This window comes from Lepidochelys olivacea (assembly GCF_965140295.1).
Source record: "Lepidochelys olivacea isolate rLepOli2 genome assembly, chromosome: 1".
Taxonomy (NCBI): domain Eukaryota; kingdom Metazoa; phylum Chordata; order Testudines; family Cheloniidae; genus Lepidochelys; species Lepidochelys olivacea.
In genome coordinates this window covers 170,976,864-170,994,937 of record NC_140411.1, presented here as the reverse complement: position 1 = coordinate 170,994,937, position 18,074 = coordinate 170,976,864, and the positions used below count along the sequence as shown (strand labels likewise).

The window sequence follows — 18,074 nt, the reverse complement described above, 5'->3', positions numbered from 1 at the left end:
GAGGCTCTAGCATGGCATTGGGGAGCACAGGCCAGTGGTTGCACAGAGGTGGGAGATCACTCTGCAGCCTCCCCACCACCCACCCCCAGGACACGTACTCAACAGTGAGGCCGCACCCAACCCTGACACAGTGCAAGGACCGGGCCTGTTCCAGAAACACCCCAGGGCCTTGCTCCTCTGTGCCTGGTGCACCAGGTGTGTGCAGACAGGCTCAGTCCACCAGGATCCAAGCATGGAGGGGCTTAGTGTGTGGGGATCCAGGTGTGGGTTGAGAATGTTTTGTGTAGGGCAATCTGGGTGCGGGTGGTTCATTGGGGGATCTGGGTGAGGAGGTGGGCAGATCTGGATGCACAGAGATTTGTTGGTGTGGGGGTTCTGAGTACAAGGGTATTGGGACTCTTCAGGGGCTCCAGTGAAGGTGGTTGGAGCTCAATGGGGGTGGAGGGTCTGGGGGGGGGGTTCAGTGCAGGGTCCAGATGCTGGGGGAGTGGGGCTCAGTGGGGTGGGGATCCAGGTGCAGCTGGTGGGGCTCAGCAGGGCAGGTTCTGGGTGCGGGAGGTGGGGGGAGAGATCTGAGGCTCGGCAGGAGAGTCTGGGTATGAGGGGGTCTGGATGCAGGGGATAGATGGGAGAGCAGCTCCCTGTACAGTGATCCCTCCCCCTGCACCTAAGGAGCAATGGGTGCAGGAAATGGGGGTGGGGAAAGTTTGCAGAGCTTCCTGCAGCCTGGGGAGAAATCTGGGGGTGGGTCTGACCCAGCCCTGGATGCTGTGCTTACCCTGGCGAGCTGCATGCCAAACGTTGCTGATCCCTTGGGTAAGGGGTGCTTGGGCAGCTGTGGGGAGCCTGGGTCCCTTCACCTGCCCTGGATAGGAGTCCTGGGGTGGGGACACAGGTAGGGGACTACACAGGTAGGGTCCTCAGGGGGTCCTCAGGGGGGAAGGGGCAGGGGGGGATGGGGCCTTGGGGGGTGGGGTGGGGGACCCTCACCCAAGCACTTTTGGGAAGGCTCTGCCACCCCTTCTCAGCTGCAGGACATGAATGGACCTGTATGACTGTGGACTCCAGCTAGACATGTAGCTCCAAAAGATCTGCAACATGGTTTGATCTATAGTATGTTTTACTGTATATTTTAAAGACATATTAATTCAGTCCAAATAGACTTTAAAAAGATTTATCAATTTTAAAATATATGCATTACACGCATACCCCTATTTTGGTTTTCCCTGTTAAAAGGACATACAATCATGATGTTTTCAGATATTGAACATAATGCAGTCTTTATCTCAAAACAAGGTAAACATTATGACAAGAGCATGCAAAAGCCTATTTTGGTGGTATTTTAGAGAACACTGATTTAAATAGCACTCTGAAAATTTCAGTTATCTGCACTGATAGATTAAATTCTCTCAAGGAAAGATTCCAGTATGGCAAGTAAACTGGTACCGGGATCACCTCCTTGCCTCCTTTTGCATAAATTTAATACTCTGAGATTTAATCTTTTGAGATTATTTGCAGTAATTTCTACTTTTCAATGTAATATGACATTTCCTTTGATAAATACTCCCATTAAAGGGTTAGAATTTGCTCCCTAAACTTGCAACTCCAAATTTTCCTCAAGATGTAACAATACCTTCAATTCAGTATTTCCCCCTCCCCAAAGCTTGTTTTCACAGGGACTGTAGACATCTAGTTTAGTTGCAGGAACCTCAGTGGCTAGGAAAAAGGGAGAAACTATCAAGTGAAATATCTCAAGACCCCCAATTCAACAAAGCACTTGATTATACACTTAACTTTAAGCATGTGCTTAAGTGCCATTGAAGTAAATGGGACTTAAAGATATGTTCAAGTTCTTTGCTGAATATGGGCATCTGCTCAGGAGATTTAGATTACCCAGAACAGTCACTCATATCTGCATATCAGAGTTTTTCCATTCTGGTTTCAAAATTAGATATGATGAGGAAGCATTTTAGGAAACACATTTCTTCAATCCACTGATATCAGCTTTATCTTTAGGGAGTAGCCATCCCTTATATGTTGGCTCTTAATGACAAGACTGGAAACTAAAACACATGGCAAAGTTCTTTAACCCATGGCGGGGAAAAAAGCCACTCTCAAGTTTAAATTAATCAAAACCCAGTCACATTGAATTCTACACTATTCATGTTGAATGCAGCATATTACAAATAAACTATAAACCATCACCAACAAGAAAAACTAGGAGCCCTTAAATTCTACTCTAAATTCTATGGATGGAATTCAGTCACAGTATATGTAGGTGCTTTTGCCATTGGAGCTGCCATATATCTAGAGCATCAGATGTAGTTAGTGTCCCATATTAAAAAATTCTGTCCCAACAGCTGTGGGCATTATACCGGTTTGCCTTGTTCTAAGCCTGTAGGGCCAGTGCATACCTCAGACCCATGCCCTTCTCCGTCAGGAGTACAGCTACACATTCTCCACCCAGGGTCATCAGCGTGATCACCAGTGATCTGCCAGTCTAGCAGGGCTGAAATATAACACCTGGAGCATTGTCCATCTCCATGGCAGTACAATAACTGAGAGTAATAGAAAAGCAAAGACAACAGGGACCACCTTTAAAGACTGCCTTTCAGTACCAGCAGTGGTAGCCCAGAAGGCATCCCAAAGCAACAGCAGCAGTAGTCCAGGCAGCAAAACAAGCACCTGACAGCTGTATTGGCTCAGCACAAATTAAACCCAGCAGATCAGATGACACCTCAAAGCAGGTGGCATTTTAAAAAGTCCAATGGCTTCTCAAGACAGTTGCTGATTCTAGCCCAACAATGGGCCAAATTCAGTGGTGATACTGTGGATGTATACCTGTGAAACGAAGGGAAGTTTGGACCATTGTCTTGCTGGAACCATTGAGTATAAACAGTGCTTCAATAAACCAGAACATCTTCCATGTGGACTGTTTTTCCCCTCTTCACAGTCATCTCAATGTCAACCATATATATGTGCATTTTCAGGCTCCCATGCTACATGAACATTAATAAGACATTTTTGCCCCTGCACATTTCCAGGAATTACCAGTTTAATATTTATTCTCTCAAATCCACCCACACTATGGTTAGGAAAATTGGTTTACTGGATAAGTATGTGTTTGAAATCTCTGGAAGATTTACCCTGCACTGACACAAACCATGTCCAAAATTCATGGATTCCAAAAGACATTTAAAACAGACCGGAATGCTATTCCAGACATAGCATAACTGAGTGGTTGCCATGGATAAAATAGCCTTAAAATGCCCTGCAGTCACACACCTCCTCTGTACTTTAGAGACATTTTGCAATGACAAGTTTGGATTATTGTATGGAAAATTATATTAAGACTAGCTAGTACCTATAATGTATTTGCCCTTATAATTAGATCATTATTTCTATTTTGATGAGAAATTATCCAAAGGCTAATTGGAAAGCACATCTGTGATGGTCAGTGTCAATTAACCCATGGATACCAGCCTGGGTAATTTCTTGTTAGTGCTCCTGGTTGAACTACTGCTATAAATATCACCCTATTTCTATTTATTTATTTTATTAACCAGAGAGTCTTGCCATGCAACAGCTGTTCTCTGCTGAACTAGGGAGGGAAAATATCATCTGCTCCTCATCTTGAATTAACAGGCTATGACCTGCAAAATGTTAATGTATGGGAAGAAAACCAAAGAAATAAATAATGAAACAATCAGTGCCACAACCTACGTGCAATAACCAGATTCTTAGCATATTCAAAGACTGAATTTCTACAGGTGCTTCTTACTGACCCCAAAAAGGACAAATGCGTGGGAGGTGTCACTGTTTCCCTCAACACTGGAGCTAAAAGAAATAGGATTTTTTCACCCTTACTTCTTAAAACATAAATACCATTTAGTAGTGAGAGATTAAACATTCCCGAGTCAATGTCAGGCAATGAACACAAAATGTATTTAAACGGATTTATTATTACCTACAGACAGACTGAGAAAACACTTTCACAGAAAAAAGGAAATAACTACTATTCCAGCTGTTGTAATGACTGGTTTTGCTGACATCTCTGTTGATATTTGTCTGCTCCATATTAGTTTTTAAGCTGACACCCACACAATGTAGAAGAAAACTGTGACAGTTTTAATTTTAATCTCCACTCCCTAGACAGATGAGCAGTTTTCTCACATATTTTGTGGGATAATTAAGAAATTATATCAAACATAAAATGTGTTTAACAGACAGAGGGCTGAATTACAGACCACTTCAGAGAACCATAAGGCAGAAGTTGGTGATGATTAAGGCATCTATTCCTCACAGATCTGTACACACAGCTCCCATTAGCAGGCAGTGTCTGTTACAGGGGTTCTTCAGAAGATTTCTATATGGATTGCCACAGTTTTGTCACTTTTTTTTTGCAAAGATATTGAGCAAAACAAGAAAAAAATTAAAAAGCATTGCAAAGCATACTTCTCAACTGTGCCACATTTTTAGGGACAACACTCATTTAAACTCCAAAATTATCTACATTTCACTTTACTCCAGTGTCCCTTCACTTTCATGTTTGACAATAATTTACATTAGAAATGCAAAATCATAAAACTGAGGTTATAGAAAGTTAATGACGCCAAATGAATGAATTCCACAGCATTTTAATACGTGAATAATTTTCTCTCTCCCTTTAATTTGGGGCCTGCACCACACACTGTATATCACATTTAGGCTTTGACAGATGGTCAAAGGCAAGTTGAGCAGTGACTCACCTCAATGCTGAGGAGATTTTCTCCTAACAAAAAAGAATGAAATGCCAAGAGACACAAGTAACTGCAGGTATCAAGCTAAAGAAACTGTTGGCCGTATATTCCGGGGAATCTACTGGTGTATCTAATTAAGCAACAGCAATGGTTTAATGCACACAAAGTTTATATATAGTGGAGAATTTGAAAAACAAGTTTTGTTAAGTAGGATATCTAGTAATACAACTATTGCCAGCACTGAGCCAGACTTAATGAAAATTCTCTGGCTTCCTGAAGCAGAAACTTGCCTAAGTCCTAACAAATAAAAAAATACTGAGGCTAGATTGGCTTCAACTCTATGGAATTCTTGCAGAATTTTAGTAGACACTGCCTCATGACCAATATACTGAAAATTGCTATCTCTACATGTGTACACACATAATATGGCTACATTAGATGTTACTTAGATTCCTGTAGTAGTTAGTGCTAAGAACTAATGCTAAAATATTTCAGATTTTCTGCCATGGTTTAAGGTTTAGCTTCTTAACCCCACGCACAATGTAAACCTTCTATATTTATTTAAACCACCAGGGCAAAATTCTAACCAGATTTTCCTTTCTTAACACTTTCATCACTTTAAGAAAAGTGCTAACCAAAGCTGGTGGTTTATCAAGTCATTTCCCCAACTTAACAGAGCCAGAAGATAGAAAAAAACCTAAACAATAACAAAAACCCAACAGCACTTAGAGGGTAATGATTGTTGTCAGCTTCAGGTCAAAGTTGTTGCTACTTCCTCAGGCTGGCAGAATCTCTGGTCCCCTGAGGTCAGCTCGAAAAGCTCAACTGAGGTGAGGTGTTGTTGTTCGATGAATCCCGTCCTCTTTATTAGTGAGTAGGACCAGCAGAAAGAGTATAAGATAATTAGACAAACACCAAATCCTGGACCATCCTGGGCACATTGTTGAACCTGAGAAATACTATAACTCAAGACTCAATAGGCTTAACATTCATCTATCCCATGACCTGGAGAAGAAAATAAAGAAAGTGATAGGCAAAGCAAACACACCCCAGTCCCTAAAAAGCAAAGGGGCACCACCTCCCTCTGGGATTACTCTGTTTTTTATACATAGGAAACCTTCTGCCACCTGCAAAATGTTTCAGTGAGAGAATGCTGATAGCATAGTTATCTAGCTGATATACACGATCAGTTTAATAGTCTCAATCTTCCCTTGTCATCTATGTAGCTTAAGCAACTTGAGAGATTTAGTTCTTAATTTTTTTTTTCTTTAATGGCACAAGGGTCACTGACTGCCGGGGTAGTCCATTCGCGGCCCTCTTATAATTTTAAGGTGTTAAGATGATAGTGACCTGACAAAAAAAATGCACGAACTGAGCAAGACCCTTGTGGTCCCTTCTAACCCTGTGGTTCTATGATTTTAAGATGAATACTTGCAGCCAAATTCTATTTTCAGTGTTAGTGGATAATGTTTGACAATCTGCTGGACTTCCCAGAATTGTGAGTTACTCTGTTACCCCTCTTTGCCCCAGCAGTTGAGAGTTTTGCTGCTGCTAAGCTATGTATCAGCTCCCTCACACACCAACTTGTCTGCTTTGCCAGCAAACTCTTCAGGGTGCTGCCCATCCAAACCTTGCCCCGCAGGCAACAATCAATGAACCCAGCTCACAAGTTCTTCAGAGGTGTCTCTCTCAGTGTCCAGCCCTCTTACTGAGCACTCATGGAGGTTATTAAGTTCTCTCCTCCCTCAGAGAGTCAGCACTCAGCAGCTTATTACCTTAACTGGGGTTAACAAACACTCTATTTTAATCAAAGCACTGAACTGGTTTGTAGTAAAGCTAAAACAAGTTTAAGTGATGCCAAGTATAAGGAGTAATGATAGAAAGGGTTACAAGCAAACAAAAGTAAAAATACACTTCTAAGACTAAAACCTGAATTAACAAACTAGCTCTAACCAAGTCTTTTTTCCAGCATGGCTGACGGCAATGTTCCCTCTAATTTTTTCGACCCATGTGCAGAATGAATTTTGTTATGTGCGCCAATAATATTGAAGTAATGTGCAGATGTGCACCACCAGTTGAAACAAAAAACCTATATATACTGCATTTATTTTTGTGCAAATTTTAAGTTATTTTACAGATATAACTAAAAATACAATTTGAAAACAAGCAACTTTCATCTGCACAGTATCTAAAGTTATTTATTTAACTAATGTTTTTTAAACTGGCACTTCTAAGGTTAGTACAGGCTAAAGTTACATTCTGGAAGGGTACTATTATTTGATTGTACTACTTTAAATAATGAATGACAAAGCACAATATGATAATAAAAGTAATAATGATAATTACTCCAGTCAGGACAGGGTAGGCATTTTAGAACTCACTAGTCAACGCATTAAATTTAAGTAGAAGAGAGAAATAAAATTATGAAATGGACAGACCAGTCAAAAAACTAAAATAACAGCACTCTGAAAGAATAAAATTACAGAGAACATATGTGCATTGCAGGAAGTACCAAGAAGTAACACCAACCACACCGCCAAAAGTATGTGTTGGGAGGTGAGTGTGAAAAAGACAATGTGTGTGTGTGTGTATGTATATGAGAATGAGAGACAGACAGACAGGCAGGGTGTATGTGTGTGTGTGAGACAGAGACAGTGAGAGAGAGAGAGAGTGTGTGTGTTTTGGGGAAGTGTATAGGAGATTGTGCACTGTCACTTTAAGCAGAGCAGCACTCACCAGTCTAAAGGCTTGTTCAAACACAGGAACAGCCGCCAGCAGCTCCATCTCACTCCTGAGCCCTGTCCCTGCTCCCGCCCACTGCTCTGCAGAGATGGGTACATGGGTGGAGGGGAGAGGTTGGAGGAGGGGGACACCTAACATCAGCACTCCTTCCATTCTGCACAGCAAACAGGAGACTCCTCGAAGCAGCTGACCAGGGATGGCTCCAAAGCAGAGGGCAGGAGCAGCCTGGCAGCAGAGCAGTGGAGGGAGGGGCACTGAACACAAATCGCTGAGGAGGAGGTGTGCAGCTGTAATAATCGAGTGCACGGCACTTGATGGACTGTTGTGCGGCCATGCAGGTGCATAACTTAGAGGGAACACTGCTGACCAGACTCTCTGGCTAAGACCCTTCACAGAGCTCAAAGTGCTCAATTTCTTTGACTCCGCAGGTGAAGGATAACTTAAGGGTTCTCTCCCCCTCTCTTTATAGTCCAGTTAATCTTTGAAATGCATTCTTCTGAAGTGTGTACCCAGATAAAGTTCCTTTCCCTGGATGGGTGTAGACACCACGCTGGTTCCTCCCCTGCTGGTGGTTTTTACAGTGCAAATGATCTCTTCCTGCAACAACCTCTGATACAAATGAATAGCCCACAGAATTTGGCCACAGCTGGTTTGAGATGTTGTCCTCTTTCCTTTGTCTGGAGAAAACTCGTTTATCAACTCCCTCTGACATGTCTAGTTTAAGTACCTTTTAGTCACATATTTCCAGCACCTCTGTAAAGTTCTTTGTGGGATTACTATATGGACATCATGTAAGAATGTTAATGATCAGTGGGGTATTAGTTTTCCAGTGATACAGTATATGCTACATTCTGGGTAAATATCATAACAGCATGCCATCTGGCATTGGGCACTCCTAGTGTGTTAGCTCTCAGATTTGGGAGATGCTCCCTAGTGATCAGATGAAAAGATCCTGATTAGATGCAAAACCCACATACATTAGAGATGGACCCTCCCTCAAACCAAAAACTGAGGTAAAATTCTAACCTCATTTAAGACAATGGTAAAACATATTAACTACAATAGGGTCAAGATTTCACTCCAGGGGTCTAGATTCAAATTTTACAAATGGCACCTATCTATATAATGGGGTGAATCAAAACCTTGGATTCTCAGCACTCACCGAACTTTGACTTTGCACTGTTCAAAATTTAAATGAATATCCAGAATTTTCAATTTTGAGCCCATATCTAGTATGTGGCAAACACGAACTTAAATACTGTCTATGACCGAATCTGACAAATAGGATGTGGACTTCTGAGTGGAGTTTGCAAAACATTGATTTATTTCTTCACTAGATAAGCCAATTTAATTACTTGTCCACATAGAATGTCTCCCTTGATCAAATTTCAGGCTATCAGCTATTTGATCTCATTGGCATTAGGTTTGCAAAGCTGGATATCTATCATAAACAAATTGCGGGCTTATTTGATGAGTATGTGCATTAAAGTGGCTCCAACTCTCTTCTCTGAAATATCTTCTTGTAACACAAGTGTCTGATTCAAAAATATCTACAGCTATTTTAATGACTTCTGAAGAGCCTTTCTGCAATTACTTTTTCTATCAACATGAAAGGTGTTTAATGATTCCAAAGATGCTTTCCTCCCTTACATGTAGTAACTGTAATAGTAACTAAAGCCCAGAAAGATTCTTCAGTATGTGGTCCATATTGATTGATTCTTTTGATAATTGAGAAGATGATTCCAGCACAAAAGCTGGCCATTAGGGTGACATGAGAATGACCAAACTGATGTATAGATCAGAGCGTCTTTATTTCGGAACCTCTTGTGCAACATACAATATCCCTGCCTCTGGCTTTTGAATAACTGAAGAAACTCCTCCTCCTCCTGGCTTCTCAATCCTGAGGAATATATTGACTTCCTTTATTAGAGAAGTTGGGACACAGAGAGCTCTCATGGTAATGGTTCCTCTTTTGGGTTCAAAAGCGGTTGTACTGTCTACAATATCATTTATTCCTAAAAAAAATTGGTGTTGAAATTGAGGTATTTCACATTTAGTATTCTGAATATAAATTAACCCTTTGATCATTAGCTGACGTATGAGACGGAGTACTTGTGGCACCTTAGAGACTAACCAATTTATTTGAGCATAAGCTTTCGTGAGCAGCTCACGAAAGCTTATGCTCAAATAAATTGGTTAGTCTCTAAGGTGCCACAAGTACTCCTTTTCTTTTTGCGAATACAGACTAACACGGCTGTTACTCTGAAACCTGACGTATGAGAATGAGTCAGCTGTTAGACCTAGATGGGACTACCCACTATCACATCTAGTATAAGCTAAAGCACTTAACATGATTAGCTTCTGAGAAGGGGTTTACTGAATCAGAGTAGCAGGGAAGAAAATAGAAAAAATTAATTTCCTTATCAGGGGGTAGCCGTGTTAGTCTGTATCCACAAAAATAACAAGGAGTCTGGTGGCACCTTAAAGACTAATAGATTTATTTGGGCATAAGCTTTCATGGGTAAAAAACACACTTCAGATGCATGGAGTAAAAATTACAGATGAAGGCATTATTGTACTTACACATGAAGAGAAGGGAGTTACCTCACAAGTGGAGAACCAGTGTTGACACGGCCAATTCAATCAGAGTGGATGTAGTCCACTCCCAATAACTGATGACGAAGTGTCAATTCCAGGAGAGACAAAGTTGCTTTTGTAGTGAGCCAGCCACTCCCAGTCCCTATTCAAGCCCAAATTAATGGTGTTAAATTTGCAAATGAATTTTAGTTTGGCAGTTTCGCTTTGAAGTCTGTTTCTGAAGGGTTTTTGTTCAAATATGGCTACTTTTAAATCTGTTATAGAATGTCAAGGAAGATTGAAGTGTTCTCCTACTGGCTTTTGTATGTTACCATTCCTGATGTCTGATTTGTGTCCATATATTCTTTTACATAGAGACTGTCCGGTTTGGACAATGTACATGGCAGAGGGGCATTGCTAGCACATGATGGCATATATCACATTAGTAGATGTGCGGGTGAATGAGTCCCTGATGGTGTGGCTGATGTTGTTGGGTCCTCTGATGGTGTCGCTATGTAGTAGTATGGGGACAGAGCAGGCAATGAGGTTTGTTACAGGGATTGGTTCCTGGGTTAGTGTTTCTGTGATGTGGTGTGTAGTTGCTTGTGACTATTTGCTTCAGGCTGGGGGGCTGTCTGTAAGTGAGGACTGGCCTGCCTCCCAAGGTCTGTGAGAGTGAGGGATCGTTTTCCAGGACTGGTTGTAGATCGTTGATGATGTGCTGGAGAGGTTTTAGCTGGGGGCTGTATGTGATGGCCAGTGGTATTCTGTTATTTTCCTTGTTGGGCCTGTCCTGTAGCAGGTGACTTCTGGGTACCCGTCTCGCTCTGTCAATCTGTTTCCTCACTTCCCCAGGTGGGTATTGTAGTTTTAAGAATGCTTGATAAAGATCTTATAGGTGTTTGTCTCTGTCTGAGGGATTGGAGCAAATTCGGTTGTATCTTAGGTCTTGGCTGTAGACAATGGCTCGTCTGATGTGTCCTGGATGGAAGCTGGAGGCATGTAGGTAAGTATAGCGGTCAGTAGGTTTCTGGTATAGGATGGTGTTTATGTGACCATCGATAATTTGCACTGTAGTGTACAGAAAGTGGATCTCATGTGTGGACTGGTCCAGGCTGAGGTTGATGGTGGGGTGGAAATTGTTGAAATCCAGGTGGAATTCTTCAAGGGCCTCCTTCCCGAGAGTCCATATGATGAAGATGTCATCAATGTAGCGCAAGTAGAGGAGGGGTGCTAGGGGACGAGAGCTGAGGAAGCGTTGTTCTAAGTCAGCCATAAAAATGTTGGCATACTGTGGGGCAATGCGGGTACCCATAGCAGTGCCATTGACTTGAAGGTATACATTGTCCCCAAATCTGAAATGGTTGTGGGTGAGGACAAAGTCACAAAGCTCAACCACGGCACGCTGGACAGTCTCTATGAAAAGACTAAATGGACACAAATCGGACATCAGGAATGGTAACATACAAAAGCCAGTAGGAGAACAATCTTCCTTGACATTCTATAACAGATTTAAAAGTAGCTATACTTTAACAAAAAAACTTCAGAAACAGACTTCAAAGCGAAATTGCAGAACTAAAATTCATTTGCAAATTTAATACCATTAATTTGGGCTTGAATAGGGACTGGGAGTGGCTGGCTTACTGCAAAAGCATCTTTCCCTCTCCTAGAATTGACAGCTCGTCATCAATTACTGAGAGTGGACTACATCCACCCTGATTGAATTGGTCCTGTCAGCAGTGGTTCTCCACTTGTGAGGTAACTCCCTTCTCTTCATGTGTCAGTATAATAATGCCTTCATCTGTAATTTTCACTCCATGCATCTGGAGAAGTGAGTTTTTTACCCACAAAACTTATGCCCAAATAAATCTGTTAGTCTTTAAGGTGTCACCGGACTCCTTGTTGTTTAAATTTCCTTGGGTACTACTGAAGCGTTCTGCATCCTCGATCTGTACCATCATGAGGATGGGAATCTGAGCTTTCTGGAGAGGCATTTGCTTTCCTTTTGTTTTAATTTACAGTACAGAATAGCAGTCACCCAAGACATTTGTTTCCTTTTCAGGTGACATTTTTTACAGTTTACAAGAATCTCAGATTTAAATTTTGTTTCTGTGAAAATAATTCAGACATGTTAATTCTATAAGAGGCATCTCACAGAGATCAAAGACTACAAGAAGCCAGCCTGCCAGCCTATGCATTGTTCTAATGATACCCATATTTTCTGGATCCAAAGCAGTAATGGATTAACTAGAGAAGTCTGATTCCAGACTTTTGTCCCTGTCTTAGTATGAATTAGCCTCTCATTGTCTACTTTTCTTATTGTAACAAAGTCAAAAGCCATGGTGATCCTCTGTCCTCCTGAGGGGTGACCTTCTCTTTAAGAAAAGGTTGATGAGTCATATTCCAAAGTTCAGCCTGATGCAATTTGAAAGAGTGAAGAGATTAAATAACTGGGTAAAAAATGGACTTTCAGGGCTTATAACCAAAAGGCAGATGAACCGTTACAAGAGGCCCTTTCATTGGCAGCAGTGGTATTAATCATATTGTCAGAAGAAGATTTAATCTGTTAATCATTAAGCAAATGTTACGAACAGTAGCTCCTGTGCATTCATAATAGCCAATTCAACTGAATTTTAGGGTTTTATTTTTATATTACATTTTAGATGCACAAAGCACTGAACAGCAGTAAAAATACAGCGAGGACAGAAAATAAGATACAAGCTCATCAGAAATTAGTCTAGAAGGAAATAGTACAATTAACACAAGAGGTGGATAGTGGAGCTGCGTGTGAAGACTAGAACAGGCTGATGTCATGGAACAGGGAGGTTTGTAGCAGAGATATGAAAAAGTAGACAAATTGGGCTTCTAGCTTGCTGATTGGGAGGCTGCCCCAACCTTAGAAAGAAACTTGGGATGAGAGCAGATCCTCATTCAGCAGATGCAAATTGCTATATTGGCCTAGGATCTGACTCATCGAGGTAAGCATAGGGCAAAAGAAAAAATAAAGCAGAGAGGGATGAAGTTTAGTGGGACTATGGGAAGCCTGAGTCTCATCTCACTTACCTAAGTGTAGCTCCGTTAACCTCGGTATAGTTATTCTTGACTTTCACTGATTGAGATGAATGAAGAAATAAACCCAAGGAGTGGAATAGGGCAGCAGTTCTCAAACTGTGGGTCAGGGTCCCTAAGTGGGTTGTGACTCCCTTTGAATGCGGTCGCCAAGGCTGGCTTAGACTTGCTGGGGCCCAGGGCTGAAGCTCGAGCCACACTACCCAGGGCCGAAGCCAAAGTCGAGAGCTTCAGTCCTGGGCGGCAGGGCTCAGGGTTGCAGGCCCCCTGCCTGGGGCTGAAGCCCTTGAGCTTCAGCTTTGGCTCCCTTGCCCAGAGCAGTGAAGCTTGGGCTTTGGTCCCGCTCCTGGGGGTCGTGAAGTAATTTTTGTTGTCAGAAGGGAGTTGCGATGCAATGAAGTTTGAGAACGCCTGAAATGGGGCACAGAAAGATTTTCCCAAGACACAATTTTTCCTTTTTGTACAGTTTGTTGCACTAGTGTTTCAAGTAACTAGAAGGATTTTAGTGGTATTTATTTATTGAATGCTGCTAATCTTCATTTGAGGAAGTACAGGAGGGTCTGGAGCATACAGGAAGAATAGGCAGAAGACTCCAGCAAAGCATAAGTACTTCTGTCCTCCTGGAAGAGGAAGAACTGGTAACTCTTTTATTTGCTCTGGCCGTGGTAGCAATAATCACTGGAGATGCATTTGTGTAATCTTACTAGATACTGGTTTGGAATCAATTACTATGAAGAGAAGGAAAGATGCCTGTTTCAAAAAGCTAGTAGAGTCTGAAAAATCAGTAAGTGAAAAATCTAGCTGCTGCCACTGTTTAAATATAGCACAGATTAACCAATTTAGTGCAATATTCAGGATAAACCTGCCAGCTGGCCACCTACCAATTAGTATCTAAGATGGTTTGAAACAACAAAGATATTGCCCCTCAAAAGCCAGGAGTCATATTGCAATGTCGGAGAGAACATTAACGTAAGATCTTCAGTCGTCATTGCAATAAATCTGATGTTTTAGTAGTGTTAATTTTCCACTAAAAAGAAAAGGAGGACTTGTGACACCTTAGAGACTAAAAATTTATTTGAGCATAAGCTTTCGTGACCTACAGTTCAATTCATTGGATGCATCTGATGAAGTGAGCTGTAGCTCACGAAAGCTTATGGTCAAATAAATTTGTTAGTCTTTAAGGTGCCACAAGTACTCCTTTTCTTTTTGTGGATACAGAGTAACATGGCTGCTACTCTGAAAACTTAATTTTCCACTGTTGAGGATAAAGCAAAGAGTAGTTGGCCAGGGAGTGCTCAGTGGTGGTTTTCAAAGTTAAGATCAGTTTCTCAGCTGTTTTAGAACATTTTTCTTCAAACAAACTGAATGACATTAGTCCACAGTAAGTGCAATTGTCTGCCAAGTTTCCTTTTTCTCTTCAATATTTAATTAGAATTCAAAAGACTGACACAAACATCGCAGATCCCAGTCTCACAAGCTGCCCTTACTGAAACCTATTTCTTTCAACAAGGAGAATGAGGAAGTCAGAACAAGTTTCTTTAGCAGAGCTGAATAAATACTGAAAAAAATTCACATGAATATTCATTCAAATGTTTTAGAATTTTGCTTTGACAGGTCACATGCCAATTTTATTTGCTTTCCATAATTTCAAATTCATAACTGGGAGCATACATTCTGGAAACAAGATTCTAAGAATTATGCTCTTAGAATCCATGTATCCAAGCACCATGTGACTTATGCGTCATGGAGGTTACTGGGTTAGCTGGATCTCTGTCCACATGCTGGTCTCTCTGAGTGTGACAGGCCTCATTACCTCTTATGTGTGGAACTGTGCACTTCTCTCCCTCTTACACAGGGTGCTGTAACACAGGGCACGATCTGTCAACAGTGGTTACTTTGCAGGTCCAACTGTGTTCAGAACCTGAAGTTCTTCTCTTTGGAAATCTGTGACCTGTGGTGAATATAATGACCAGACAGTCTTCTCAAAAACCAGAGAATTGTTTATTTTAACAGATATAACAAAGCATTTAGAGAAAAAGGATTTTTAAAAAGTCCACAGTTTACCTTAGCTGAAGGCTTACCATCCCATGATGGTAACTGAAGTAGGCATATGTTTCATTCAGTGGGTGCTTGCGTTTCATTCTGATTTTCCCCAAAAAACTACCCCGCTTCCCATAAGAGAAGGTTCATTTTAATCCTTTCAGGGATCTTGTGTTCTTCTGTGTTCCCCAGCTGTGACCCTTCAGGTCATTACTAGTTTGTAGGCTCAGCAGGAGATTGAACCGGAATTGCAAAAGCATTTAGGTCTGGCATTTCGCCTTAACAACTCTCAAGTGTTTGCAGAGAAGTGGCTTATTTTGAGCCTTTCTTTTTCATTCCTGCCTGTTTGTCCAGGCAGCCTAGTTGATTTAACTCAATATATTCATACAGCAAGCATCTCAATAACCAAGCCAACACACAATATTCATAAATTATTACAGAGTGGTTCCAAATCAGCCGCTCTATGTAGCCAATAAAACACAGTTTTGTTACAAATTATTTGACCTGCTCTACTTTTTGGTCTTCTTATATTGGGATTATGAATTCAATTTGATTCTTGAGGAAAAAAATTAAATAGAAAGATTACAGTGAAGAAAAAGAGTAGAAGGAAGGAGAAAAACTATTGGTCAAAATAAAATCTTTAAAGATTAAACAAGAAGATGACAAATTTGGACCTACTTGAAATGCCTCTCTTAAAGGCTTAACTGATTTGTACCATATTTTGTTAAAAATATGTATCTTTGTATACAACTTGACTGGCATTTTAACCCTAAAATGTCTGAGATGCTAAGTCTATGACACTGGCATTTATAATGCCTAGTCTGACAGAACCTACTGAAAAATGTATCAGGAGACGAGTTTGAATGTGCACACATATTCATGTAGAAAGTGTGAGCAAATGCAAGGTAACACATTTGGGATAAAAATGAAATGCTGTCATTGGGCTAAAACAGTGGGTAACTCCTTTTGTAATGAAGTAACATCAGAGAGGAAGGTGGCCCATACAGAGACTGAGCCTAAATCATAGAATCATACAATCATTGAATTGGAAGGCACCTCGAAAGGTCATCGAGTCCAGTCCCCTGCACTCATGGCAGAACTAAGTATTATCTAGATGATCCCTAACAGGTATTTGTCTAACCTGCTCTTAAAAATCTCCAATGATGGAGATTCCACAACCTCCCTAGGCTATTTATTCCAGTGCTTAACCACCCTGACAGTTAGGAAGTTTTTCCTAATGTCCAACCTAAACTACCCTTGCTGCAATTTAAGCCCATTGCTTCTTGTCCTATCCTCAGAGGTTAAGAAAAACAATTTTTCTTCCTCCTCCTTGTAACCACCTTTTACGTACTTGAAAACTGTTATTGTGTCCCCTCTCAGTCTTCTTTTTTCCAGACTAAACAAACCCAATTTTTTTCAGTCTTCCCTCATAGGCCATGTTTTCTAGACCTTTAATCATTTTTGTCGCTCTTCTCTGGTCTCTCTCTAATTTGTCCACATCCTTCCTGAACTGTGGGGCCCAGAACTGGACATGATACTCCATTTGAGGTGTAATCAGTGTGGAGAAGTGCAGAAGAGTGACTTCTTGTGTCTTGCTTATAACACTCCTGCTAATACATCCCAGAATGATGTTTGCCTTTTTTGCAACAGCGTTACACTGTTGACTTATATTTAGCTTGGGGTCTACTATGACCCCCAGATCCCTTTCCGCAGTACTCCTTCCTAAGCACTCATTTCCCATTTTGTATGTGTGCAAATGATTGGTCCTTCCTAAGTGGAGTACTTTGGATTTGTCCTGATTGAATTTTGCCCTATTTACTTCAGGCCATTTCTCCAGTTTTACTGCTTTGCATAGCTGCAGCCTATGACTGCCCTGTCTCGCACTTCTTTGTTTCTACTCCTCAGCAGAAAATGTCCCAGGAAACCAAAGATTGCATCTAAAGTTTCCAGGAAGTTTCTACACTTCCTGGAGAACTTAATCAATAGCACAGGTCACATGTGAAAACTGTAGCAGAGCTGGGAATTGAATCAAGGATATAAATTGGCCATCAATAAGTTTAGGCTTGAAATTATACAAAGGATTCTAGCCATCAGAGGGGTGAAGTTCTGGAACAGCCTTCCAAGGAGAGCGGTGGGGCAAAAAACCTAACTGGCTTCAAGACTGAGCTTGATACATTTCTGGAGAGGAGGGTATGATAAGATTGCCTGCATTGGTATATTGGTATGCCTGCGTTTGGGACTACTAATAACAAATATCTCCAATGGCTGGAGATGGGACACTAAGTTACTGCAGAGAATTCTTTCGCAGATGTTTGGCTGATGGGTCTTGCCCACATACTCAGGGTTCAACTGATCACCATATTTGGTGTTGGGAAGGAATTTCCCCCCAGGTCAGATTGGCAGACATCCTGAGGATTTTTTACCTTCCTCTACAGCATCGGGCACGGGTCACTTGCAGGTTTAAACTAGAGTAAATGGTGGCTTCTCTGTAACATGAAGTCTTTAAATCATCCAGAGGTTATGTGTCTATTACAGGAGTGAGTGGGTGGGTGGCCTGTGACCTGCAGGTGGTCAGACTAGTTGATCCCAATGGCCCCTTCTGGCCTTAAAGCCTATAAGTCTATGAGTCTTTATGAGTCTAATGAGGATGGATTAATGAGGCAGAGAGGCAGGGGAGGGGACAGCAAGAAACTGAGGAGAGAAGCTCTTATAATGTCATCACATTTGACTGAGCAAAAAGCTGACAACTGTTCTTCATTTTGAGTGATTGAAAATGTCACTTGTTCTATAACTAACATGATATTTTGGATGACTTTTCACTTTTTGTTTATTATGGCTGTAGTTTAGGTTTGATTAGGAATGACCATGGACACTGTATGAGGGAGCAACATCTGCTTTGACCCTTGC

The 18,074-nt window shown here is 41.3% G+C and overlaps 1 protein-coding gene across 3 annotated transcripts in view; it reads right to left on the bottom strand.

Moving 5' to 3' along the window:
- Nucleotides 1-4,000: 4,000 nt before the first annotated feature.
- Nucleotides 4,001-18,074, bottom strand: part of CYYR1 (cysteine and tyrosine rich 1) — a 106,754-nt gene continuing 92,680 nt past the window's right edge. For 2 of the 3 annotated variants that reach the window (XR_014709451.1, XM_084613613.1), the window contains 2 exons: nt 14,941-15,078; nt 4,001-5,744 (listed from right to left, as the gene is read on the bottom strand). Coding sequence is in view for 2 of the 3 variants with exons in the window: in XM_084613613.1 (XP_084469739.1) it covers nt 14,975-15,078 (104 nt within the window). In the remaining variant the exon portion in view is untranslated. Of the gene's footprint in view, nt 5,745-14,861; nt 15,079-18,074 lie in introns of those variants that run through there. The other variant, XM_084613611.1, reaches the window with a different exon arrangement.